The sequence below is a fragment of the Syngnathus floridae genome, chromosome 11, assembly GCF_059516105.1.
Source record: "Syngnathus floridae isolate MCC-2025c chromosome 11, RoL_Sflo_1.0, whole genome shotgun sequence".
In the NCBI taxonomy this organism is placed as follows: domain Eukaryota; kingdom Metazoa; phylum Chordata; class Actinopteri; order Syngnathiformes; family Syngnathidae; genus Syngnathus; species Syngnathus floridae.
Window position 1 is genome coordinate 15,551,089 of NC_142423.1, and position 27,058 is coordinate 15,578,146.

The 27,058-nt window shown below is 46.0% G+C and overlaps 2 protein-coding genes across 12 annotated transcripts in view; both read left to right on the forward strand.

Annotated features, from left to right (window-relative positions):
• The window catches only part of cadpsa (Ca2+-dependent activator protein for secretion a), a 41,131-nt gene extending 25,101 nt beyond the window's left edge, over nucleotides 1–16,030 (forward strand). For 6 of the 11 annotated variants that reach the window (XM_088389725.1, XM_088389732.1, XM_088389727.1 and 3 more), the window contains 8 exons: nucleotides 195–350; nucleotides 546–693; nucleotides 1,416–1,490; nucleotides 1,572–1,655; nucleotides 1,983–2,015; nucleotides 2,532–2,639; nucleotides 14,173–14,277; nucleotides 14,776–16,030. In XM_088389725.1, the coding sequence (XP_088245851.1) occupies nucleotides 195–350; nucleotides 546–693; nucleotides 1,416–1,490; nucleotides 1,572–1,655; nucleotides 1,983–2,015; nucleotides 2,532–2,639; nucleotides 14,173–14,277; nucleotides 14,776–14,949 (883 nt within the window). In that variant the 3' untranslated portion in view covers nucleotides 14,950–16,030. Of the gene's footprint in view, nucleotides 1–194; nucleotides 351–545; nucleotides 694–953; nucleotides 969–1,415; nucleotides 1,491–1,571; nucleotides 1,656–1,982; nucleotides 2,016–2,531; nucleotides 2,640–14,172; nucleotides 14,278–14,775 lie in introns of all 11 variants that reach the window. The other 5 variants (XM_088389721.1, XM_088389722.1, XM_088389724.1 and 2 more) reach the window with 1 other exon arrangement.
• A 3,533-nt stretch (nucleotides 16,031–19,563) lies between these two features.
• fezf2 (FEZ family zinc finger 2) lies at nucleotides 19,564–23,480 on the forward strand. The gene is made up of 4 exons (XM_088389741.1): nucleotides 19,564–20,849; nucleotides 21,092–21,226; nucleotides 21,342–21,474; nucleotides 22,787–23,480. Exons 1-4 carry the CDS (start codon nucleotides 20,046–20,048, stop codon nucleotides 23,035–23,037), a joined length of 1,323 nt encoding a protein of 440 aa, XP_088245867.1. The 5' UTR covers nucleotides 19,564–20,045; the 3' UTR covers nucleotides 23,038–23,480.
• Nucleotides 23,481–27,058: the final 3,578 nt, after the last annotated feature.

Genomic DNA, 27,058 nt, shown 5'->3' on the forward strand with positions numbered 1-27,058 from the left:
ACGCTCATGTGATTCGTTTCAGTGTTTATTTACTTATTCACGATTATTTTTGTCTTATTATTTGATATTTTCCGTTGCTGAAATGGATTTGGAGGAATACGTGGGTGTCCTGAATTTGATCATCTCAGGTGTTAATTGGGATGATTGTCAACTGTGAAAGCTAAAAGCAAATTCCTTCCCTCTCGCGCTTGAAGCAACGGCTCAGGAACGTCAGAGGATCTCTTTTGGAAGTTGGATGCTCTGCAGACCTTCATCCGAGATCTCCATTGGCCAGAGGAAGAGTTTGGCAAACACCTGGAAACCAGACTGAAACTCATGTCCAGTGATATGATTGAATCCTGCATAAAAAGGTACAAAGTCAAATATATGCAAGCAAATACATTTGGGAACATGTGAATAAGAACCGTATCGTCACAGTACAAAAAATCGTTTCCACACGCACGCACGCTAGATCGAAAACTACCTACTTACGACTAAAAGTGCGGTGGGCTTGTATTATTTCTGAAAAATCCCTATTCCTTGAACGCGTCCGGTCTTTTCCAAAGGACGCGCGCGGCGTTCGAGGCCAAGCTTCAGAGGAGCAGCCGGGCCACAGACTTCCGAGTGCCGCAGTCAATCTGCACCATGTTTAATGTCATGGTGGATGCCAAGGCCCAGTCTGCCAAGCTGTGTGCTATGGATCTGGATCAAGAGGTAGGTCGCCATGGCACCAGCAACAAATGATGGTTACAGCATGCAATGTTTTGTCTGTCAGGCAAATGCTTTTGGATTGTTTCAATGCTGACATTTGCGACATTGTCAAAAGTGTCTTTTGTTCATTTTCTCCGTCATATCTGTAGCTTGTATCATTTCTTCTTCACGATTAACACAACTTCACATGTGCAATGTCACCACCTCTCGCTCTGTGCCTCTCAGCTGCTTTTTTTTTCTCCCCCCCCTTTGTCTCGTGAAAGTTTCTTCGAGACTGGGTAAGTGTGGCCGCAAATTAAATTGTAATCACACCCTCCTTTTCCCAATTGTATAATTAGTCGTCAGTCTGTCTTCCTCCACTTGAATTGTTTGCCTTTCATTAGCATATGTGTAGATAATATTGAATATACATGGGGTAGTAGTGCGAGATCTCATATTTCGCAGAATCTTGACAACCATTCCCATGACTGACAATGAATTCATTATTGCTCGCTCGGTCCTTCGCTTTTCTGTCGCTGCAAACAAAGGGCTGCCGGGGAGTTTCCATGACAGCAGTGAAAAGCTCCTTTGCCAGCCAAACAGAGAGAGAGGAACATACGCAAATGGAGATTCCATCGATGCCGTTCATTCAAATCGTTCCAATAAACAGTCCGATTAAGTATTGTGTCTGCGCTTTGACAAGTGGAGTCATGCTCTCGCTCTTGTTTTTGTGCGTGTGTGTGAAGAGACAATACCATTCCCAAATTGACAATCTGATTGAGGAAACGGTGAAGGAGATGGTAACCCTGCTGGTAGCCAAGGTAAAGTTCCGAGGGTACAACAGCTCAAGATGCCGTGACTGACTGTTACCGATGAGATCTTCTTTTTCTTTCTTTCTTCAGTTTGTGGTTATCCTGGAAAGTGTCTTGGCAAAACTCTCCAGATATGATGAAGGGACGCTCTTCTCTTCTTTCCTGTCTTTCACAGTAAGCGGCTTTGACTGGCAAAATGAGACGTTCTTCTGGTCAAATTGTCAGACATTGTGATTTGATATCATCGTTTAAATGTCAATGCAACAAAGTAGCTTTCTAGCACGCTCATTATAAATAAATCCAAAAGAATCATCTGTAGGCCCTTTCAAAAATGTTTACAATCAGTTGCAATCGTCTTCAGCATTTTTCCTCATTCGTTTTAACCTTAGCTACGCGTGAAACGTCAAAAATGTCTCCCTCCGGCCAACATCTTCATAAGATTTTTGGGATATTAAGATGAACATCTGACTGTATTCTATATCTCTCTCCTTTTATGACAAGGTGAAAGCTGCCTCCAAATATGTGGACGTACCCGTAAGTAGCCGTCGCCTGACGCTGACAGCCTCGTGTGTGTGTGCGTGCGTGCGTGCGTGCGTGCGTGCGTCTGAGCTGTATCAGCTGCCAACACGTCGTCGGCCGTTGCAACATGACAAATTTCAAATGAATGCCTTGTGCTGGCAGAGGTGGCAATTCCCAGTCCAGCATGCTAATTGCGTTGTTAAAATACAAATCACAAAACACCATAGCAAAGGTGCTAATGGAGTTTCAAAACAATGCCATTTGCGATGGATTTGTTGTCCTCGCATGATGGCTACTTTAAAAGAAAGCTCCATTGATGAAAAGAAGCCAAAAGATTTGAAAGGCAAAAATATGTCTTTGGAAAGAGTGTGAAAGAAAATATTTTCAAATACGAGCGAGTCCGTATGAAAATGGGAGGTCGGATGCAGAAAGGAAAAGCATCGCATTGTACGTTGCCTCGAATATCATCGTTTCAAAGCATTGCACGTTTGTTTTCAGCTCGTATGACATCTTGTACTTGACATTTTTTAGAAGCCAGGAATGGACGTGGCTGACGGCTATGTGACCTTTGTTCGACACTCCCAGGACATGCTGCGGGAGAAAGTCAATGAGGAAGTGTACATTGAAAGATTGTTTGATGTAAGTAAACCGTTTTCCGTTCACTACTTAGTAACTCCCAACAAAGCGCTACAGAAAATGGATGGAATTTGACAAAGCTAACGCTTGCTGCTAAAGCACTCGTGCTTTAATCAACTTGCAACTCGGTGGCCGCATGACACTGTTGCCTCTAAATACATAAGCTGGTTTCAAGTAACACCAAAACAGTGTCTCCAAAGGGAGGGAGGGAGGGAGGGACCAGGGGTGACTCGGTTGCCCTCCCCCCCCCTAAATGTATCAAAATAATCCCTGCAGCTGGATGACTTGTGCCTAATCTGCGGGCCTTTTCTCTGAGTCCAACAATTCTTTGACAGGATCACACAAACATGTTTACTGCAGCAAATGGTGTCATTGTTAAACTTAACTGCGGTGTCTCCCTGGATATTTGGGAGCGCAGGTTATCTATCAGAGGTCAGACAGAGCAGGCATATTTATTTATGTCTTTTTTCCGATCGCCGTTATCTTCCGGATGGACGTTTGCATGTACCTTATCCTTCAGGTGCAATGCGTCTCCTATCCTCTTCCATGCGACAGAGGTGTCGCTCCGCTGCTGCTCCTTGGCCATTCTTGACCCGTTGGGATCTCTTTTTCCTCCACGAGAGGTTTTGTGTCAGAAGTGGTCTGAGCGCGACTCGTCTTTGTCGTTGTCAGGCTGTATTACTTGTGCCCGCGGCGGCGACCGAGGTGTCTCTGGCTGCTCTGTTGTGCTTTTCTTGTCACTCTATTCTTGTTTTTAGTCCAGGCTCTTAAAGCAAAGCTTGCTGGGTCCATTTCTCAGAGTTGTTTTTCATTCAGGAGAACAAATCAAGTTTAGTGGATGTACTGTGCATTTGTCATCAAGTGAGGCATGAACCGCGACCAATGAGTGGAGGGGTTTGATGTGTTGACTTTTTCCCAATCTGGAAGAATGGTGTTTTTGTGATCTGGCATGTTTTGAACTGTCATCTGACAAGATTATGGACAAGATACTCGAATTTGACTAGAGCGCTTGTCAACGACCGCAGTCTCTCTGATTAATTGTAAAAAAGATCCCATTTGAAGTTACTACGTCAACACGTCATGTCGAAAACAACCAAACGTGTACTACGTAGTACATAGCAACAGAACTTGGCTTCTTGCTCCAACTGTAGCTTGCGATGCAATTGAGTTAGTCGCCTGGGACGGACGGCTTCATGAAACATTTGGCTGACTGAGATTTCCTCCCGACCAACAAAAAAAAAAAAAAAAAAAGAGATAAGATTGTATGTTCTTTTAATTGAGATTACGCCATGTGTTTGACCTTGTAATGCCAGTAAGAAGATTATTGAACTATGGCCTCTTAATTTCAGAATATATGTCACCGCTAACTATTTCATATACTATAGGGTGACAGTAGACGGGCCCATATGTGATCTAATATGCATAAATTTAAATAACCAAAGATGTCTTAAGAAACTCAACATAATCTGAGATTAACTTTGTTAACAAGTGCTAACACATATAATCTGTCACAGACTAGATGTTATTTTCATTTGAGCAAAATATGTGTAACTGATAGTTGGCCCATTTCTCTGCAGCTATCATTTATTTTATTTTTTGTTGTTTCTGTTAAAAGCAATCCAATCATGAGAGTTTTAGCATTACATCGCTGTGGTGAAAATCCACTGAAAGGCAGGTGCGGCGGCAGCGGCGGCGGCATGATTGCATTTGAATTGTTAATCCTTTTGCAGAAACACAGCTTTCCAACGTTTGGCCGCATCGCGTTATGCTTGCGAAAATTGCAGTACGACCGCGTTTTCCATTCACAGAAAAGCCCATTTTTATATTGAATATTCTTTAAGATTTGTATTTTTAAAGCAACCTGTTGGTGCATATTTTATCACGCCATGCAAAATTGACGGCGAAAAATGTCATGCTCTATGAAGAGCCGTAGACATTCTAGAAATTTGAATGTCTGTGGGAAATGATGAAAATACAGTACTTGTCAAATGATGCGATTTGACTCAATTGCTACATTTGAGTATTTCCTATCAAATATCTTCTAAATTGCTCACAACATTTTATAACGATTAATGTCATTACAACGACTTTATGAAAATAATGAGACCGGATGTGATCGTGTTGCGCTTGTTGGCTGGACCAGAAAATCGTCATCACTTTTGGACCTTCAAATTGGATAGTAAGATGTTTCTTTATTTGTCACACACTAATTCCTTATTTGCTTCTATTCATTGTAAGTTGGCCTACTTCAAAACAAGAATAAGCCCTGCGTGTTTGTGTATTCAAATAATCATACCCAAAAAAATCATCCTAAAATCATTTGTTTTTTTTGCCCCTCCCTCCCTCCCACTTCTCCTTGAAAGAGGGGGCCCGGATTAAAACAGATGTGTTTACTGGATACTGGAGAGGCGACTTAACACAAGACAGCCAGGGATCATTGATTAAAAAAGCCAGCAGCATGTCTTTAGTTTGAGCCAAATCCAGAGCGCCACTGATACGCCGCCACATTTTCCTGCCACATGCCATTTCCACCCACCCAGGTTCGGGGCGAGAGGGGAAATGAGGTTAAGGAAGACGAGGGCTGAGCAGCTGCCGCCAATGCCGCTGCCAGTGCCGCCGCCGCCGCGATACAAGTTGAGCGTCTTAAAGCCGCTCCCCCCACCGACCCCCCCCCCCCCTCCCTCACCCATGGTTTGAGTTGCAGATACAGGGATTACACAGGTCAATTATATACGTAATCTGCCCGCAGGGGATTAGAGGAACGGCTCATTGATTGATTTGAAGTATTTCCGTTGACCTTGGATGGTTATCGGCTTGGCAAGCGTGGCAAAATTGCACTTCTGTGTGACCAACTTTAAAGCGCTTGCTTTTTTAATCGCAACCGCTCCTCCCTTCCCGTCCCGTCTCAGCAACTGCTGAATGGCTGAGGCCAGGGGTCAGATTGAACCACAGATTGAAGGATTTGAGATTGTTGTCGTTGCCACCACTGTATTTTGCTCACAGCGGGGTGACGGGAGCCTGATGTTTGTGTGTGCGCGTGCGTGGCGCTCAATGGTCACGGCTGAAAAGAATTCCGACAAACAAGTGGGCGACGAAGCTGCCGTCATACCACTTGACGGTCCGGGATGTTCCGCTTGGCCTCCTAGCTCGGGTCAACGACGGTCAGGCCCGCAGCCGCGCCAAGTGAACAATTTAATCAACGCTGAGCTCGACAAGCATACAAACCTAAGTCCCTCGCTCAAGTGCTACAAAACCTTACATGGCCACTCTATTGGCATTATTTTGACTGACACGCTTAGGAATCTTAGAGAAATATGCATTTAGAGTGCGTTCATGAATCTCGGATTCAAAGTGATGGATATGTGTTGTCATGATCTATTAGATAAACACGTTGTTTTTTTCTCTCTCTCTCTCTCTCTCTATCTGTCGGGCTGTCGGTCTCGGTTTCTCTTTCAGACGCTGTTCATCAATGGAGGGGACCGGCTAATGCGTGGAGGAGTTTTTTTCTTGTTTGGTTTATCGCGATGATGTAAAGAGGCTCCAACTGTGTGGGGAGAGCTGTCGCGGGACGGGGCAGTGATGGCTGGAATTGGTAGGGGGAGTAGCAGAGCTGCTTGGGAACTGAGATGAGACTCCAGAGTGAGGAGAAGGGAGCTAGCGAGGTCTTTTGGACCTTCGGATGTGACCGCCTCGGGCTCATGAAAACAAATCTTGAACATGTCAAAGTTATCAAGAAGTTCTAAAGTCAGGCGTGGAAGGAGAGAAATGATCAATGCGTAAGGACAGATCGTTAATGAAGATGTTGACGACGACAGTGGAGTGGAGATAGTGGACAGACACTTGCTTTTCTAATTGTCACTGCCAGCCAACATCAAACCATTCATGATGTGATTCAAACCAAATATTTCATGTTGAAATAGTTCAAGCCAAAAAATGTCCTTTTTCGGAGCTTTCGATATCGCGTCGTCCTTCGAACGACGGAAAAGAACGCATCCTACGGTTGAGCAAAGCCAACAAAAAGCCAGCAGACGACACGGCCGAAGAAAAAGATTTGCGGGATGGTTCGGAATGACCGCGTGCGACCGAGCGCTTGAAGCAAAAAGGTTTTGCTTCTGTTTAATGAAGTCTGTAAGCAGCTTAGAGTCGTAATAATTACAAACAGGGAGCGTTTTGTTTTCTTGGGGGGCTCCAAATCCTGGCGGGCATCTCGACGTCGCTGAGAGGAAAGCACCCAAAGTTTGACGAAGGAGGGACCAGGTCCCGCCCCGCCCCGCCGCGGCGGTTTATGGAGGTGAATCGATCGAGGGCCGGCATGTTATCTCTGGGGTCTCTGCGGCCCCTGTTCCATTCAGGGCCTTGTTAAAAAGGGTGCTACGGTGGCATTTGTTTGATTAACTTGCCTGACAAAAGTGACAGCTGCTCACAGGCGTATGTGGATGAGTGGCCCAGCGCCGCTCCCTCTTTGTACATCTGTCAGAGTCGGAGCAGGGCGAGCGGGGTGAAAAGAGACAAATTGGAGGCAAAAAGAAGGCCATTCACCTTCAGCAGACCCCCTCTGGCACTCCGCCCCTCTTTCCCATTCAGGTGCTCGGCGGGACCCTCAAGTGCTTGCTGGCTTATTCCATTTTCACTCCCTCTATAGACTTCCCTGAGCCCACAAGTGTTTTAGCCCTCTTTTCCCTTCCCCTAAGCGGCTCTTTGTGAGGAGAACGGCTTACTTTTCTCAGGGCCCGGAGCTGGCGGCTTTTTCTTTTTTTATTGTCGACCGCGGAGCTTTTATGTGGCTTATTGTGGGTTTACTCAATGACCGGTCGCTGAGTATAATTCCGACTGTAGTTTCTCACAACATGGCCCACGAACGCCATCCGACCGCAATCTATGTGTTCTAAACAACTGTGTTTGTTGATTTATTCCCCCCCACCCCACCCCACCCCACCCCCTTTGATTCGGCTTTGGTTTTTTCAGTCCATCAAGCTAACGGAACGCTCAAAGCCACTGTTTTGGATGATAACTATTTGCTTTGCTCGTTGGTTGGCCGATAGAGCTTGAACTCTCGCACCTTAACTGTCCGTTGAGCCCACGATGTTGCCACCATGATGTTGCCATGCCAGCACCATGGCAGCAATGGTCAGCAGCAGTTGGCCTTTTGTGCACGCAACACAATCCAAACAGTTGGAGACCTGTCGGCTTGTTGAGGCAAAACTTTGTCGGAGCGCTTTCGTCTGGCTGCTCCTTCCCCCTCTTGCCTCTTGCTCCAGTGGCCAGAGACAGTGAGGCAAAAGATGACCGCATCTCGTACGAGATGCCGAGCGCCATTCATTTGACGCCGACGGCACCTTCCATCCTCGAAAAAGAGTCACGTTTGTCCGTCCGCGCCGGTGGTTGCGCACTGAAAACCCTTTGTGCCTGTCCAATTGACCGACGAAACAAAGGGCACTTTCTGCGGACATCGTTGATCCCGTCAAGGGCTTCGTTCGGTAGCAACCCCTTTCAGCCCTCTATTCTCGTCCCTTTTCATGATCAATTGTCTAATCTCGCCTTGGCCAAGAGGAGTGAGGATCTGATAAGACCAATTGCGATGTTTTCTGCTCATAGCAGGACAGAGTTATGCTGATACACCAAACTTTGCGTGTTTGTGTAGACCATCTGCTGGAAGAGAGCATCTGTATATATGTATTTATTTATTCATTTATTTATTCTTTCAAATAAACCACTATGGTGTCAAAATCCATCCTGTAAAGTAGTTTAGGAAGCAGGGAAACGTTGCATTTTCAGATGTATCAACATTTGTAAGGAATGGGCAATGACATCATTGGGCCGGAGCCCCCATTAGCCTTGTGTGAAAAGCTATCTGGGGGTGGGTCAGGCTTAGACCTGCTGTTGGGTGACAAGTTGAGCATGCAGCTGGATGGAGACGGAGGGAGGGAGGGAGGGAGGGAGGGAGGGAGGGAGGGAGGGAGGGAGGGAGGGAGGGAGGGAGGGAGGTTGGGAGGGAAGGGAATGGTGAGCCTGCTGCTACTGCTGCTACTGCTGCTGCTGCTGCTGCTGCTGCTGCTGCTGCTGCTGCTGCTGCTGCTGCTGCTGCTGCTGCTGCTCCTGCTGCTGCTGAGCGCGGGCTCTATGCAGGGGAGTGTTCCTACTGTGTGAGTTACTATGGTAATTGAGTGTCTTCATCAATGGGGCCTCTCTGCTGAGTTTGGGAGCCCGAGTAGAATAGGCTCTGAAAAGCAGAGCAGGTAGGATTAGACAAACCCATTGTGCAAAGTGCATAATGTCTTGTAGTCACATTTAGTTTCCACTCCCTCAAGCTGATCCATACCATTGTGGCTTTGTGCGCGTTTTGTGCCTTTATCAGTGTCGGCATTTGGAGGAAAAAGTAGCCTTGCTTTTGGTGGTGCATAGCTTGTTGGGAACATGTCACTTGACATAGTGTCGGCGCATCCGCAGTCATCATTCCATGATGCCTCCTGTTAGTTGTGGGCACAGCTGGCTCTCAGCAGGATATCTCTCTCTCTCTCTCTCTCTCTCTCTCTCTCTCTCTCTCTCTCTCTCTCTCGCTCTCTCTCGCTCTCTCTCAAAAGCCCTCTCCCAAAAAAATGACGCTCTCACCAGGTGGTTTTCAATACGTGTCAATGTAGAAGTAGATCGTATCACAGAAGCGCAATGGAAACATTTTGCATTTCCACACGTCATGTTGGTGGGAAGTCACATGACTGGCATTCATTCCTCTTATCTTTGGATCGATGGCAAGAGCACAAGCTGACACGTGTCCGAATACGTGCGCTCCGGTCGTCCGAAATATCCCCCTGCCAAAAATACAGTCCGCTTTAAATGAGCCACAATGCACTTGGAAAAGTACGGATGGACACTCAACCGTCGGAAAACATCACGTTGCAAGCGTGGCCGTCAAAGCCATGGGAAGGAGTCATCCCAATTGTAACCCTGGTGAGGCTACAGAGTTACGATCATGGATGAATGGATGAAGATATGAGTGGAGGGATGCTAATGGGCTCCAGACCTGAGGCAAGTAGGGAAAGAAAGGAACATACGAACGTAGGATTGATTGAGCCATTAGTTTAAAAGAGATTACAAATGGATGTAGGTGGTCTTGCACAGCCTTCAACGGCAGCAGCGGAGGCAGCAGCAGAGGCAGCAAGAGGCAGAGGCCCGCTTGCTTGTAATCCCCATGTACCCCCTGTGGTGAGAGGCCCCTCATCAGCTCCAACATTCCTGGCTCTCAGCAGCACAAAAGCTCTCAAAGACGCTTCACTGACCTTGCAAATACTTTGACTTGTTCTACGTTTTGTGTCTGTCAATAATCATGTGCACACATGGCCACTCATCTTCACTTTCCCCATTGGATTAAATGGAAATCCATGAGATACTGGCTGCTTCTCAATTCCATTCCAGGAAGAAGCGCCACTATGCTCATATACTATGTCTGCACTGCACTGCACTGCACTGCACTGCGCTTTACGTATATTGGTTTGATTGAACTTCAGGTCGTCATTGCAGAAAATGGTCCCAACAATAAGATGTCATCCACATCAGCACTTGGGTACAGCCCCAAAAAATCGTGTACGTCTGAGCAAAATGAACAGATTTATCTGCAGTTGGTTATGCGTTGCAGAATTGCTTCAGGTGAGTTGCTCGATCAGAAACACGTTTCAATCATTGCCTAAATTGCCACCACACCCTTTTTACATGCTTTATCTTTCAATCAAGGAAACATGCTGCAAATGTAAAAAGGCCATTGACCGGCCTTTCATCACCTTGCATGGGAAATGTATGCATAGATGAATAGGGGAAGAAAATGTGCCATTTTTTGAATCATATTCTGCTGGTGACACCCCCCCCCCCCCCCCCCACCAAGTGCCATGTTAAGGCTCGGGTGTGAACACTGGCTTCAAGGCGAGGCTTGCGTGTGTGTGTGTGTGTGTGTGTGTGTGTGTGTGTGTGTGTGTGTGTGTGTGTGTGTGTGCGTGCGTGCGTGCGTGCGTGCGTGCGTGCGTGCGTGCGTGCGTGCGTGCGTGCGTGCGTGCGTGTGTGGCAGCGGGTGGAAGTTTTTGGAGGCTAGGATGGCTTGGTGTCAGATGGGGGCAGGAGGTCGCTCCATCTCCCTGCTCTCGCTTGAAGCGCTGATGGACGAGCAGATGTAGACGTGTGAGAGAGTGTGTATGCAATGTTGTGTGGAGCGTGCTGCTTGTCGCCTGCGTATAGGTAGGGGTTCATCAGCATGTCACAAGGTGACAAAACCCACTAATGTATGCATGCGCGCGCACGCACACACACACACACACACACACACACACACACACACACACTGGTTCTTCCTGGTTCAAGACATGGAAGCGGTACCATCACAGACAGATTTAGGTCCTATCGGGTTACGGCATTATTATTCAGAGTCATATTACGCTTGTTTTGGCTGTTAGCAAGCGCTAGCCCCCTGCTGCCATGCAACCTAAAAAGAAAGAAAAGTGGGGAATTCATCTGTTCTGAAGATTTTCTTTTCATTTCATTAGGCGTTAAACCAGAGAGACAATCGCTGTTCATTTTACGAGCTCTCAAAGTGCCAATTGGCCTTCATCTTCTTTAAGGAGATGCCCGAAAGGAGTTTTGATGGGCACATTGCCACTTGTCAAGATCTGAATATAAAGAGCGGGCGTATCCATTGATTTCAAAAGTCCCTCCGGCGGAAAGGGAGATTGTGGCCTTCCTGGCTGACGCTTGACCAAACGCGTGCACTTCAATATTTTGTCAGATGCGGCTCAGGCATGCGTGAAATGGGGACACATTAGTGGCACTGAATGACTCCCAGGGTGAGCCCCTCATTATTTCACCTTTTTATTTGAACAGTATCTGCTGGAAACGATCATAGCAGACCCCCCCCCCCCCCCCCCGTAATTGCAATTGAGCTTGCTATACCACAACACTTGACATCCCTTCATGAATTATGCATTTGACTCAACATGCATTTACATGCTAAATACCAAATAGGTACTACCATGACATGAACAAATGTGGCCCCGTCACAATGACGTCATGCGGTTAGGCGGAGGCAAAAGAAGGGAAGCCGGAAGGAAACAAAAAGGATGTCTGCTTGTGGTTTTGGTTGCCCTAAGTGGAAATTGTAGCACATGAGTCATGCATGTTGTGTTGAAAATGATCATCAACAGCTCAGGTGTCATTTCTGTCACATCTGCCCTCTGTTTGCTTTTTAGAAGTCGCCAGACACAAGAGAGGCTTATTTGCAAGTTGACAAATTTTGAAACTTCCCTTTTACTGCTGTTAAATGCAGCTGCCTTTGGAACTCTTGGTAGTTTTTCAGCATCGCTTGTTTTTTCTTGAGCCCTTTCGGAATCAATTCTTCCGATGTTTTTGCGTTCTGGGCGTTTTTCCCGACTCTCTAATGCTAGCTTGTGCGGTGACACTTTTTTTTTTTTCTTTTTCCTGAATTCCATTTTGAAAAGAGATCATTAGAAAGAGATGAATCCCAAACATTTTCTATCCCCAAGCCTTGATACAATGATGGCCCCGTTGATGTCTAGACATGAATGTCGTTTGCTGGATCTCCTCTTGTCATTTTCTTCAAATGAGTACAACACTCAGATTGGCTCTGAAATGATGTCAAAAGTTGTTGAAAATCACAGGCAAGATGTCCTTGACAGAGCTCCCAAATGCCGTGGCATGGCAGCAAGCAAACTTGTGACATAACTGTCAAGCCTCTTTTGACATCAATGTGGAGGAGTAAAGCAGAAGAGGACACAAAATGGCTGCTGTGAAGAAATGGCAGTCTAAAAAGTCTAAAGAACAACGAGAAGTGAAGGAGGAGGGAGAGCAGCCAGCCAGCTAGCCAGCCAGCCAGCCACCCAGTCACTCACTCACTCACTCACTCACTCACTCCAAGCCTGGCCTCTCAGCGGGGGGTTATGCTTGGGGCGAGATCACAGGCCTGCTGCCGTGCTCGAGCCTTCACAGGCACACAGCGACAGATAGCGAGGATGGAGGGAAGGGAGGAAGGAAGGAAGGAAGCAAGCAAGCAAGGAAGGAAGGAAGGAAGGAAGGAAGGGGAAGGATGCTACTGGCTGGCTGTCGCCAGGTCGCCGCTCTGATTCACCCCGGCCGGTCGCCACCGACTGCATGGCCGCAGCCCTCCTTCTCCTCCTCGCTCGCTGACCTGACGACAGCTTCGTGGTCAGCTCTCTTTTGAGCTTCTTTTCTTGCGGCTTGTCGCTTTCCAAAGCCTTTCTCCATAGGTTATATACGACATACAGACATACGTATGTCAGCCATTTCAAAGGCAGCGGTTAGCATCTTTTGCTCTTCCAAGTGGTGCATCCCTTCCTTCCTTCCTTCCTTCCTTCCTTCCTTCCTTCCTTCCTTCCTTCCTTCCTTCCTTCCTTCCTTCCTTCCTTCCTTCCTTCCTTCCTTCCTTCCTTCCTTCCTTCCTTCCTGACACTTGAAGTCAGTCGCCTTGTATTAGTATCAGCCCGCGCTCATTATTATTATCCATCAATTCCACTTGACAACGGCCCCACATGAGCGAGCTTTGGGCTCCCCCGTAGATATTGACGTTGGTCTAAATCGAGCAATGTCAGGCCAGGGTTGAAATGAGCACCTGTACGAAGCCGTGTCTGTCAAGCAAAAGATTTGTCATCTTGGTATCTTTTACTATCAGTGTCATTGAAATGCCAATTGATGAGAGGAGAAAACCCTTTGCTTGCTACTGAACAGTCACCATGCTGAAGGATACTACAAGAAGATGTTTCATGGCCTGTCACCACAAGACATTTTCAGAACTTTCTGATTTGTGCCAAGAGCCTCTTCATCATTCCTCTTTATTAGGATCTTATTACGTGATGCCTCACTGCCAGCTGCTTCTTCCTGGAGTAAACACGGAAATAGCCCGTGCCCATGTACTATAGGGAAGAGAAACTTTTTCTTTCTAAATAAGGAACCAATGCAAAATGCTGTGGGTGTAGTTGAACTGGACCAGAGCATGTTTCTTTCTTTCTTTCTTTCTTTCTTTCTTTCTTCCTTTCTTTCTTTCTTTCTTTCTTTGTGTCACGACTCGTCCCCGGTTGTTTTAATATATGTGGGTTGTCATGGTTTCTCTGTACTCGCCCCTCCCTTCCTGTGTCAACTCACAATCAATGTGCCGATCTCAGTCACCTGCCACTCGTTACCTGTCTGGTATTTAAGGCCTGTCTGCGCGTCCCGCCCCTGTAGGGTCATTGTGTGTTGATGTCTTAATGTCTTTTTGTCGCACATCTTTGTCGGTCAGTCCTGTTGTTGGTTAGGGTTAGTAAGTGACCGTTTATCTGTAAACTTTATCTGTATGAATGTCAAGTCTGTGCCCACATTCTAAAAATGTGTCATAAGTTATGTCAGCTTACCGAGTCTGTTTGGTTTGGTCAATAAACCAAGCTGGTCCAAGCTGCGCTTGGTCGCCCAGTTCCATCCGTTCCGTGACACTTTGTTTGTTTGCAGTTCCTTCCTACTTGTGCTTCACTTGTGTACTGTTGTCTTTCAGCAATGGTACACCAGCACAATGAACCTCATCGGAACGTGGCTGACTGACCGCATGGACCTTCAACTGCATGTCTATCAGTTGAAGATTCTCATCCGGATTGTTAAGGTGACAATCCATTTTTCTTTGGCAGTCAAATCAATAAAGGAGCTTTGTCTGTTGAAGGCTTTTTTTCAACTGTTACTCTGTTGCTGTTTGACGACATTTCAATCATGTGTGTGTTTAAAAATTCCCTAACCGCTATGTAGTAGTTGTACAAATAACGTAGGCCTATCGTCAACTTAGACCACCTTAGTTTTATGTGCTAGTAAGTTTGTGACAACACGTAGACCCCCATCCAACTTTTCAACGTGACCCATTATGGACTGAATTATAATCATATGCAAGACATTACATTGTTCTGTAGCTGAGCTGAGCTTAGCTCGGCCTTATCTTTGCTTGGAAAAACACCGGTCCTGACTGCAGGCTAATTTCCATTGGATAAATGATTCAAGACAAAATTTGGACTTTGGGATGCATCTTTGAATCAACAATACGTACATCAAGCCAATAACACGTGCAGTTCTAAAGAACACGTGTGTTTGTGAATTGTTTTCTCATCTTTAGAAAAAGTACCGTGACTTCCGCCTTCAAGGGGTTCTGGACTCCACGTTAAACAGTAAGATGTATGAAACCGTTCGAAATCGGCTCACCTTAGAAGAGGCCACCGCTTCGGTGAGAGAAGGAGGCATGCAAGGCATTTCCATGAAGGACAGTGACGAAGAGAGCAGCGATCATTAAATAGAGACGACGACGACGACAACAAGAATGTCAAAAGGGTCCAGTAGCAATATGCTGCCAAAGGACACACACACAGCCTTCCTGAGGTCAAACGCACTGGCCTGACGGGTGACAACTTTTTCTTCTTTCTTTAGCGTTTGTCACAATTGATACAATGCATCTTCTACTTCAAGTCCTTGTGTATAGGCTTAAGGCTGAATTCACCACAACAAGCAAAATATTCATCTTCTACTTCAAGTCCTTGTGTAGGCTCAAGGTTGATTTCACATCAACAACCAGAATATTCAGTCATTTAGTAGTAAAAGGTAAACAGTGAAAACAGCACAAGGCCCGTTGGCAAAGACTACGTATGTTATGTTCAGGTGTATTGAAGTCTTGTGTCAGTGTCAAATATCAAAAGGAATATGAAATTGTCACTGATGAATCTTTGTTCTTGATTCACTGGAAATGGCACTGATAAAAATGGCTACTGGCAGATATTTGAAATTGTTCTTTTGCTCTTCGACTTCCAAATAGGTTCTGACATTCTCTTTTCTTCCAATGGTGGAGTAGCTGCAGCGACTGCATGTTGGATTCTTTTTGAGGGAAGTGAGAACGACGCCACTTGCCTTTTTTCCGGTTTGAAATCCCCATCGTCATCATCATGCAATCAATGTCCAGAACAAAGAATGATTCAACCTCTTAATGTTTCACTCAGAGCAGAGGTCTGCGGCTGGGCTTCATCATTGTTTGCATTATGATACGAGCATGTTTTCATCGTTGAGTTTCTCACCAAATCGTTTTGTTTCCATGTGCGCGTGTGTGTTGGGATAATCATAGTATCTACGACTTTCAATGAAGCTATTTTAGGCCCCCTTCTTTTTGAAAAGGATGGCATGAATGGACGCGTAATGGAAAGTGGTGTGTTTGTGTCTTTGACTTCTTCTGTGAGTGTTACTTTCCTGTAAAAGTGCTGCACGTAATGGCTATTCACATTTCCAAACGTTCTTGCGCCATGATGTGAAGTTGCCCATTTGGATTTGTCTCACTTCTGATGTATCAATATTAAGAGCATTTGAATAAAGGTGAATAGCCAAGAGAACGTCTTGCCTGGGTCGATGTGAAGTGCGTAGATGGAAGACAGGTGTCGCGTAAAAGTCATCGGTTGCTTCCGATGGTCTTTTCTTACAAGGAGCCCTTTGCACCCTGCGGTCGACGGGAAAAATACATATGGCTCCTCTGCCCCACCCTAGAGCAGCATCGGGGGGAAAAAAAAAATCTGAGATTAATGTGGATTAAAGCATCATCTTGAGACTTGATATTACCATCCAGAAGGAGATTGAAAGAATTGCCTGAGCTCAAATGACCAAAATCAAATCAAGGGCCTAAGACGGCAAGGGGGGATTAGTTATAATATTGTGCTATATTAAAAGAAGAAGGGAAGATTTTTTTCTTGCGGGGGTCAGGGCGCACCATAATCTTCCTCTGGACAAGAGAAAAACAAGATTTTGGAGCATCATGTGGAATGTGCTCACGTACGTTTGACAACTCAAGTGCAGGAGTGCAAGTCGTACAGTACTGTGAGAAAGAACGGGACTCGGATCAACACGCAACTAACCTATAAGGAGACCTAAATACAGACAAAGTGACAAGACACAAAGGAACACGAGGGCAAGAAAAATCATCAATTCCATATGCACGCCAGAATCTCTTCATCCTACTTGTTCAACTTTTCTCCCGTGGTGTTCAAACAAAATCTGTACAATGGCAGAAAACGCATTTTTCCTGATTTAAGACACACTTCAATGTGTCCGACGTGGAGTAGCGTGTGTTGAACACGACCACAAACAACAATCATAAATGAAGATGTCTCTCCAGAGGTGCAAAATGTGTCATCTTTTGATTTGATTTTTTTCCAGCAACGAATAATATGACAGACATTTTTGCATGATGAAATGAAAACAAAGACAGGAAGGCCTCCTTCCAGCTAATGTAGTGTTCACGTGCTTTTGACCAGGTGTGATTATTTATTATTTTTTTCTTTTTTGCCAACGAGGATAATGAACAGCGAGCGTCCCACGTTCCCATCTAATCAGCACTCGCTGCGGAATACTACTCAGTTAATATCCAGACATGATTGGTTGGAGCGAGGTGGATTAATGGGCCCAGAGATTTCTGGCGGCGCAAGCTGCGCTGCTTTCCCCTTTCAATTCCGGTCATGTGGAGAAATGGAAAATGGTAACTTTATCAAAGGAAAAGGAGTGAGCGGCATAGTCCCAAGGCTGCCGTAATAGACGTACGTCGGTGTGCAAACAAGCTGTTGGCGCAAATTCCCATCTTCGGGCGGTCTTCCGGACTAATGAGAACAAACAAATGAAAAAGAGCCCATGTGCCAAACAAACAGCTTTGTGAATTGTTCCAGCTCTTTCAGTTGGAGGTTTTTCACCTCCGAGCAGCGGCTCTGGAAAATTGACAAGCGTTTGAGAGGGCAGGTAGATGTCAGATCCTTTTAATAAAAGCAGTGCGCAAAGCCTCTTATGTTTCAAAACCTTTCATAATGGCCTTAAGAGTGGGCGGACAAGTCCACTGATTAATTTTAGATCTTTTCCATCAAAAGAGTAGCTTATAGTTTAAAGCCATCTCACACAATATTCAGATAAGAGCCGATTGGGATGAATAGCATGGCGCTCTTTGTCTCTTTTCACGGGCCTTTACAGTCCAATCCCAAGGCCACTGTTATTATCAGATGAAGGTCAAAGGTTAATCCGCCCGCTCCTGTCCTGCTGGCACATATTTTTGTCCACACCTCTCCTTCTTCCGCATCTGTCTTAGCGGTTGGCTTGTTTCAAACAAATAGTAATTAGCTTGCCGCTTTTGAGCAAAAAGGCAGCTGGATTGATTGAACGCATGACGTCAGAGATGCGTACGTACGTATAGGAAGTGAATGTACGACTGCAGCGTTTCAAAAGGGCGACTCGCGCATTTTGCTCTCATTTGCTCAGGTTTAACGTCAGCAAAAGTTGTCACCGCGGATGGGCGCAACGGGTGAAGGAGGACAACGGATTTCCTGGGATGAGACGTGTGGCCCGCACTTTGGTGGTGCATTATCAGCTTGACATTCAACAGCAGTGACTAAGAGAAGACAGCCAGAAAACGACACAATAGAAATTCCCTTCACATGGAAAAATGCAAGGAAAACAAATAGCTCCAAAGGACTAAAAGGGCCCGACAGTTTCAACAGAAAGACCGCTCTGCAATAGCGCCTCGTGTGGTAGCATCCCTGAACAATAATATCCATCCACACGTGGAACAAAAAAAACAAGTGTCCCTTCTTTAACCAATGTTTTAACCCCCGACGCCTTCAATTCACGGATTGCTGATTGACTTGAATAAAGGCTTCAAGCAATAGGATCAATGTTTATTATGTCCATGTGCTTGAATAAACTTCCATTCGACGAGTTGTGCCACATTTACATACGGATGTGAAGCTCACAGGCAACAGGCACTAATTCTTCCATCCTGAGATGCAGGTGGAAAACAAAACAGACTCGGGGTGTATTTCAATTTATTAACAGGGGGGGGGGGGAAACGGTGTTGGAGGACAGCAACATCCTGAGCTAAGTACACCACTAAATCTAGGGAACTTGACATTTCAGGACAACAAGCTTAGATAAAATACTGAGGGCTATTGGTTTCTTTTTTTTTTGTCAAACTTGGCTTTTCTGCATTTTACAATAAAGTCATAGGAACCGCAACTTAAAAGTAAATAACAGCAATTTAGCCAAATAAAAGAGGAAAACCCGATGAGCATAGTGTTTGAATTAAAAAAATTATATATATATATATATATATATATATATATATATATATATATATATATATATATATATATATATATTATATATATATGCATGTATATATATGAGGGCCTGTTGTCCAATGGGCTGCATGTGAACACACATTTGGTCCTTGTAACTTTTTGTTAGTCCAACACAACATTGTGGATTCCAGCAAAGTTCTAGTATGCCTCGCTCTTTAAGGAATGAAGGCATCCCCTTTGATTGCCCTTGTATAACAAGCAATGTCTTTTCTTTTCCGCCCGCCCGCCTGCCTGCCTGCCTGCCGCTCCCTAATCCGTCCCTCCATTTCTGGAAGAGGAGAACACAAAACTAGGTTCATGCAGTGCTTTAGTAGTGAAAAGTGAAAGAACTTTGTGCCCCCCCCCTTCCCCCCTCCCATCCCCTCTCTCCCATCCCCTCGCTGAAAAGTGCCGCTTTTGAATAGGAATGAGGAACTTGGTTTAATAGGATCCAACGGGACTTGCTGCTGCTCTTGAACAGGTGGAAATATTCAAAGAGCGAGCACGTTGCGATCCTTGAATCCACTCAATAATGCGTTGAAAAAGGTGAGACAGGGGAGGGGATTCTTCGCTGCCTGTTTGACGATTGCAGCTTTCTGGCCATGCACATTTCATTGAGCTCATATTGATTGTGTGGGCGGGCCATCATCGGACCGGTGCAAGTGGGCGTCTTCTCGCTGCCTCTCGTTAAAGAGTCGGCCTGATGTCACTCGACACGGAGACGGTAATCCACCGGGGCGGGGAGGGCAGGGGAGGGGAGCGGAGGGGAGGGGCAGGCGGTGCGGGCGGTGCGGGCGGTGCTCATGCCAACATGGGAGCACTCGTCTCTTTTCTGTCTTCACACACATCTGACCATTAAAGAGGCTCACTCGGCTCCAAGGTTCTCCAGGAGCTCCGACTGCTCCCAACTTTGTTTTATTGCTCAACTCGTCTTCCTCGTCCCCCTTAATTGTCCTGGTCCTGGTTTTGTGTGCACTAGTTAATGAGCATTAATCCAGCACCCCTGGATGCCATTGTTGCGGCGGCTTTTGCCATTTGAATGCAAATGCCTAAGAGGGTGGCAGCAAGGTGCTTATTAAACTGACGTCTCCTGTCTTTTCTGCTGGCTGGCCGCAAGGAAGGAAGGAAGGAAGGAAGGAAGAACAAGAAAGGACAACTGGAAGCGAGTCGGATTTCGCCGCCGGAGTTGCTGGCCTGCCCGCGCTCGCCTCAAAGTTGGGTTCCGCTTCAAAGACGAAGGAAGAAAAGTTGGCAGCAAATGTCAAGTGCTGGATCCCTGGAGACGGTGATGTCCTGCGCCAGGACCGGAACCTCCGCAGCGGCGGCGGCGACGGGCCCCAAGACGCTCGCCTTCTCAATCGAGCGAATTATGTCCAAAAACTCGGAGCCCAAATTGAGCGCCGAGGAGGAGCGCTCCGAGAGCAAGAAGCTGCTGGGGCTCTGCTCCCCGATCCCCTGCATGATCCCGCTGCAGCCTTTCGGCTGCTACGACCTCCAGGCCAAGGCCCTGATGAACTACTCGGAGCTTTGGAGAGCGAGTCTCAGGGGAGGCTTTTGCGGCTCCGCCACCGCGCACTGCAAGGGCAACTGCGGCATGTGCGCTAAGGTGGACTGCGGAAGCAGGCTGCTGGTGAAACCGCAAGTCATCCACCAGGCCGTCGCCATGCCAAGTGGCGGCGGCTTGGGCGGCTTGGGCGGCTTGGGCGGCGGCTCTCTCTATTATCTCAACTACCTGGACTCTGCCTATCCCCAGTCGGACTTTGTGGCGGCGGGCCACTGGCTCAGCAGTCCGCAGGCTCAGGCCTCCCTCTCGGCTCACCACAGACTTTTGCTCCTGGAAAACTCCAAAGTGGCCGGCAACGCGGGGACTGACAAAATTCCTACGCATCACTATCCTCACAAGGAGCATCTTCCGGGGCAGCTGGACCAGATCGTCAAGGAGAACCACAATGTGAACGCCGAAAAGAACGCGTTCAAAACTCACAAACTCAGCGGCGGCGGCGGCGGTGGCGGAGGAGGAGACGGGAAAAACAAAAATTTCACCTGTGAAGTGTGTGGAAAGGTAAAAGGAAAGAAAGCACGTTTTTTAAAGAGAAATAAATGTGACTTAACGAAATCGAAGTGGAGCGAAATTTAGTCGCCACCTAATTAGCCCCTCCAAATAAAAACAAGGGTGATTTTTATTTGTGACCGGCCGGCCGGCCGGCCGGCCTGCCTGCCTGCCTGCATGCGGTCACTTGTAATGAATGTGGGCGCAAAAATCGTTGCTGTTGCTTGAAAATCCATCCATCCACATTTCCGCAGGTTTTTAATGCTCACTACAATCTGACCAGACACATGCCGGTGCACACGGGGGCCCGTCCCTTCGTGTGTAAAGTGTGCGGGAAAGGCTTCCGACAAGCCAGCACTTTGTGCAGACACAAGATCATCCACACACAGGTGACAATGAAGCGAGTGTGAGTCGCACTCACATCGATCGATCGATCGATCGATCGATCGATCAATAGACAGATCGCTGTGAAGATGCTCACCTTGACTGTCGTGCCCTTTCAAGGAAAAACCACACAAATGCAACCAGTGCGGAAAGGCGTTCAACAGAAGCTCCACGTTGAACACGCACGTTCGGATCCACGCCGGCTACAAACCTTTTGTGTGCGAGTTCTGCGGAAAAGGATTCCACCAAAAAGGTCAGTCAACGGATTCCACCAGCAGTAAACCACGGCAGCAACACCTTTCCCTATTATTATCAGCATCATTATTATTATTATTTAAAAATCATTATTTTTCTTACCGGTTGAATCATAAAGTGAAAACGCATGATTGCCCCTCACAATAGGATTTTTATCAATACAATAACAATTAATGACTTTTTTTTCACTTATCGAAATATCCACTTTTTTTTTCTTTTGGGGGGAATTTTGGTTTATTTCCAGCTTTCAGTCCGTGATAGTTTGCAACCGAGAAAAAAAAATCACTGCGTCCCACAATCCGCTTTGTGTGTGTGTATATATATATATATATATATATATATATATATATATATATATATATATATATATATATATATATATATATATATATACAGTAAATGTGTGAAGGCCATTTGAAATGAATTCTTTGAATAAACTTATCAACAATAATTTGATTACTCGTGGAAGTATAGGGTTGTTATTATTACTACGACTTGTTACTTCATTTTTCTTACAAGATGAAAATATGTATCTATTTATCTCATATTATTGTTGTTATTATTGTTCTTAGTTATTATTATTATTTTTGATTATTTTGGCTGGAAATAGGACATGTCACTTTGCAGCGACTAATTCCCCCTTCAAGATTTGCTCTGGGTCAACTGCTAGACCCCAGCAAAGTTGGGAATCTACGCTATGTTCACACTGAGCACGCTTGATTTTGACCAAGTTTGACAACTTCTTGACTTCAACACACAAATCTCAGATTAATGAAGTCTGGTCAGTGCAGGCGAACCGGAGCAGCTCAATAAGTTCACAATGAACGGCTGACCTTGGTGGGGGGGAAAACACAAAACAGGGCCTCTTTATGCTCATTTTTCAAAGCTCTCACTTTTCCTCTCGTGTTGCCATCGTCGGCTATCATTAGTACAGGGAAAGTTCATTTTTTCATCTCTTGTTGAATTAAATTTAACAATTTAAATTGAATTGTATCAGGGGAAAAAAACACTTTGCATTGTTCAATTCAATATCCGTTCGGTGCTGTCGAAAACATTTTTGATTGTGTGTGTGCGTGTGTGTGTGTGCGTGCGCGCGCGCGTGTGTTTGTGTGAGGTCTGCGGTAATTATGCAATCATTCCAAACAATAGTTGAAACGTTTACACATCTGGAAACATTAGAAGACTTAATTTTTTTTGTTTTCTTTTTTGCTTGCTTGCAAAAAAAAAATGATCCTGACGATAACTCTTGAACTAATTCTGCTATCTGCTGCAGTGTCAATAAGGTGTTGCTCTTTGCTCCTCTTTCCTAGGCAACTACAAGAACCACAAATTAACTCACAGTGGGGAGAAGCAGTACAAGTGCTCCATTTGCAACAAGGCCTTCCATCAGATCTATAACTTGACCTTCCACATGCACACACACAACGACAAGAAGCCATTCACCTGTGCCACCTGTGGCAAGGGCTTCTGCCGCAACTTTGACCTGAAGAAACACATCAGGAAACTCCACGACAGCTTCTCTTCTGTGCCAGACAGAGAAGCCAGAGAGATCCAGAGCTGAACGAAATTTCCGCGTGCAGACGACAATGAGAGGCCTCAATCAGACTGCCTTAGGCACCAGAAAGAAGGTGCATGGACACGGTCCGTGCAGGCTTACTCACTCACTCACTCACTCACTCACTCACTCACTCACTCACTCACTCACTCACTCACGCACGCAGTCGTAGTTGAAGAAAGTGATGAGGAGGATTTTTCTATTTGATTTTTTTTGGGCGTCAAGAAACCCCGTGTTGGATGCCGACAAGGATCATGACAGTACGGCTCGATTGTACATAAAGGGAAATGCTATTTAAGATATGAATGCTTTGAGGTGCACCTCTTTATGTTGTATATTTCACTGAATTTCTTCATGTTACTGCATAAGTTATAACTTATAATAATGAATGTTTCAGCAGCCACATTGTTTCCATCGTTAAAATGTTTGAAAATAAAACGGGAAAAGCTGCTAGATGTTGTTTGTAGCGCGAGTGCGCTCAAAATCAGCCTACGATGCATTACATCCAAGAAAAAGTTGCCATCTACCCGAATGACGTCATTTCAAAAAAACTCCCCTTCTATATATTTTTTGTACGCTTAGCACCAATTACATTTGTGTGATTATACTGCCAAGTGAGTGTCATCTAGAAAAGTGTTGCATGTGAGTGTGTGCGCGCGTGCGTGCGTGCGCGCGCGCGTGCGTGCTCTGTGGCCACTTTGCTCAACATTTATTGACAGACACGATCTGACTAATACCACATTTACACTTGACTCAGGCGTAATGTCGCAAATGATCAAAAATAACACGGACCCTTGAAAACGAATGACATTAAGCAGCTAAACGGCCTCTGGGGCTTGATGGCGGAGAGTGAATGCATGTGGCGGGCGGGCGGGCGGGCGGGCCGGCTCGGGCTTGGCTTCAGCACATCATCACAACCCAAGATAATGGAGCACTCAGGCGCAGCTCTTCATCTGGACCTCTGCGTTAATAGAGCACAAGTTATTCTCTGCACGGCTCCAAGAACAATATTATCCCTTCACACATTCTGTTGAGAGATAGATCCGTGCTCCCAAATGGAGATCTTTCTATTAACAGCCAATTAGTGCGCAGGCGCCGCGCTGTGCTGCGCTGCGCTGCGCTGCGCTGCGGTGCCATGGCCTGCCTGCCTGCCTGCCTGCCTGCTGCCTGCCTGCCTGCCTGCCTGCCTGCCTGCCTGCCTGCATGTATACTATGTACTTGGCGAATGGGACTATAACATACTCTGCCTACCTGCATTTTTTAAATGAGACGCTGCAGAATTATTATTATTATTATTATTATTATTATTACCCATTTTCTTTGTAAATCGGCTTTGATATTTAGAAAAGCGCTATATAAAACCCATCTATTATTATTATTAGTATTATTATTATTATTACCCATTTTCTATGTAAAGCGGCTTTGATATTTAGAAAAGCGCTATATAAAACCGATCTATTATTATTATTATTATTATTATTATCCATCCATTATGGGGGTCGCGAGTGTGCTGAAGCTTATTACCGGGCAAAAGGCGGGAATTATCATTATTATTATTATTATTATTATTGTTGTTGTTGTTGTTGTTGTTGTTGTTGTTGTTGTTGTTGTTGTTGTTGTTGTTGTTGTTGTGCGCACGCAGGCACGCGCGCACACACGCACACGACACAAGCCGCCTTTTGCGTGTGTACAAAATGCCTTTATGGCTGAGGGACACGGACAACTTGTGAGCGAGCAGTAAACAACCTGGAGGCGAGCAGGTTGTCCTTTTTTGCCGTCACGCCTGCATGTCCCCCCTCCCGCATGTCTTGATCATCTATCTGAGCAACTGCATTAGCATCCGCAAACACGTTAATTGGCGAACTGGACCTTTAATTACTGCGCGCCTAAGCGGAGGAGATTAAGAGTGCTGGAGAGCCGCGGCTCGCCGCGCCGCGCCGCGCCGCGCCGCGCCGCGCCTAGCCGCGCTGCGCCTCGCCTCGCCTCGCCGCGCCGCGCCGTGCCGCGCCGCGAGTTAATCAGCTGTCAACAACATGAGGGGGACGGACATCTTCTTTCTTTGGCTCCCTGCGCCACCGCGGGATCACCGGGGATTGAGGCAATTTACGGGCCACAATGGAACTCGTTTGAGACAGGAAGAGAAAAAAAAGAAAGAGGCGGACTTTTTGTTTGGCCGATTGAATTGATTGTAAATGGGAGATTAGCGGGGAAGCTTCAGCGGCGGCCTATAAGTGCCCGATGCGAGGATTGGTGGCGGTGTGAAGGGGAGCGACCAATTAAGGCTACAAAATGTTAACTTACATCAGTTTCCCCACAGTTTAGCCCACATGAAATTCCAATTAAAGCGCCCCCCCCCCACCCCCCACCCCGCTCTAAAGCCCTCATTCTTTTGGAACCGCTGAAGGCGGTGACACTTATTTGTGCTGCATGCTCCTCATCAGACAAAACACCAAGGTCTCACCACATCTGCGATGGACCATTTGGAGTGCAATTTAAACAAACATTGATTGATTGATTGATTGATTCTTTTTTATTGGAGGAAAATTGTCTATAGATGTCATCAACTCGAAATATAATACATTGTTCATCTGAGGGATGATTGAACATCCAAATAAGTCTTTAACAAACGAGAAGTCTGTTAGTGCGTCCGTTTTGATTGGCCGATTTCTACTTGAAGTCCTATGTGATACAACGATGCCCGTGTTTCATCCATCATTGATGATTTGGAGCTCGGCAAGAGTGTTCTTCAAGTGCTTGGAAAATAGTGATGCAAACCGGATCATTTGAATTGATGTAAAGCGTTCTTGTTCTCACAAATACTGTTTACACTTGATCTGTCCAGCCATTACGTGGAGGCTTATTAACGCAATGTTAAGAAGCAATATGTCTGGGAGCTGCCTCTCCCATGCATCCCCTCATTAGACACTGAAGCTTCAGCACAATGAGGCTTCAGGATTTATTCCAAGTAAGTACTGAGGGGTTAATGAGCAGTGGCTTCACTCAACTCCAAGGCTCTCTTCTTGCTTGAAATGAATCGAACAGAGCTGGGATGGAATGTTGGATTTCCAAATGCCGTGAGAATACATTGAAATGCATCAAAGACCGATACTACGCTGCTTTTTGCCCCATGCGTGTCTGTCTGCTCAAGAAAATAGGCCGTCTTGCGGGATGTGATGCGTGGAAATGAGCCACTCGAGAAGCCGGCCGGCCAGCCAGCCAGCTAGCCAGCCGGCCAGCCAGCTAGCCAGCCAGCCAGCCAGCCAGCCAGCCAGCCAGCCAGCCAGCAGACACGTCACAGATTCAATGCGTCATTCATTGTCCGCTCACTTGGATTTGGCTTCCTTTACAAAGTCAACCCTCCATTTTTGTCAACCCAAAACCTGGTCAGAATGGCTTGAAGGCTGCAGCTTGTTGCTGCCAATTGGGCATGGAGCAGGTTGTTGCTCCAAGCGCTGGATTGCTGGCAAGTCAGATCCCATGGCTCCATGGCTCATCTCGTGTCAGTCCTCACGTTCTAGATACGTATATTCTCCATCCCAAACTTAGTAAGTGTGCATCTCTAGCTTCTTCATTATTGGGCGGGATCAGTTGATTTGGGGATGTCCGGTGCAAGTGCTAATCCTTTTGACCTGACCTGACCTGACCTGACCCTGCTGAGAAACATTCTCCTTCCCTTTACTCGTTAGTGGTGAATTCGACTTCACGCAAAAACAGCCAGCCCTTCATGTAAATGCACTTTCACTTGCTTGTCCGCAACACATTTAATGAGTAGCCCCACAATAAAAAAAAAAAAAACAACAACAACATAATGAGACCCGAGTGGTTAAGCAATTTCCTGTTGAACCAACAATTTCAGAAAGTATATTATTTAAACTCCGCGGGAGCTGGAATTGATTATAATTTCGACCTTCTGACTGAACGTGGCTCGTGCAGTAAATGGATCATTGTGTGATGAAGGACTGCAAAAATCAAACGCAGCTCCTTACATGGATATGCGTCGAGAAAGAATCGATATTAACAAAAGTAT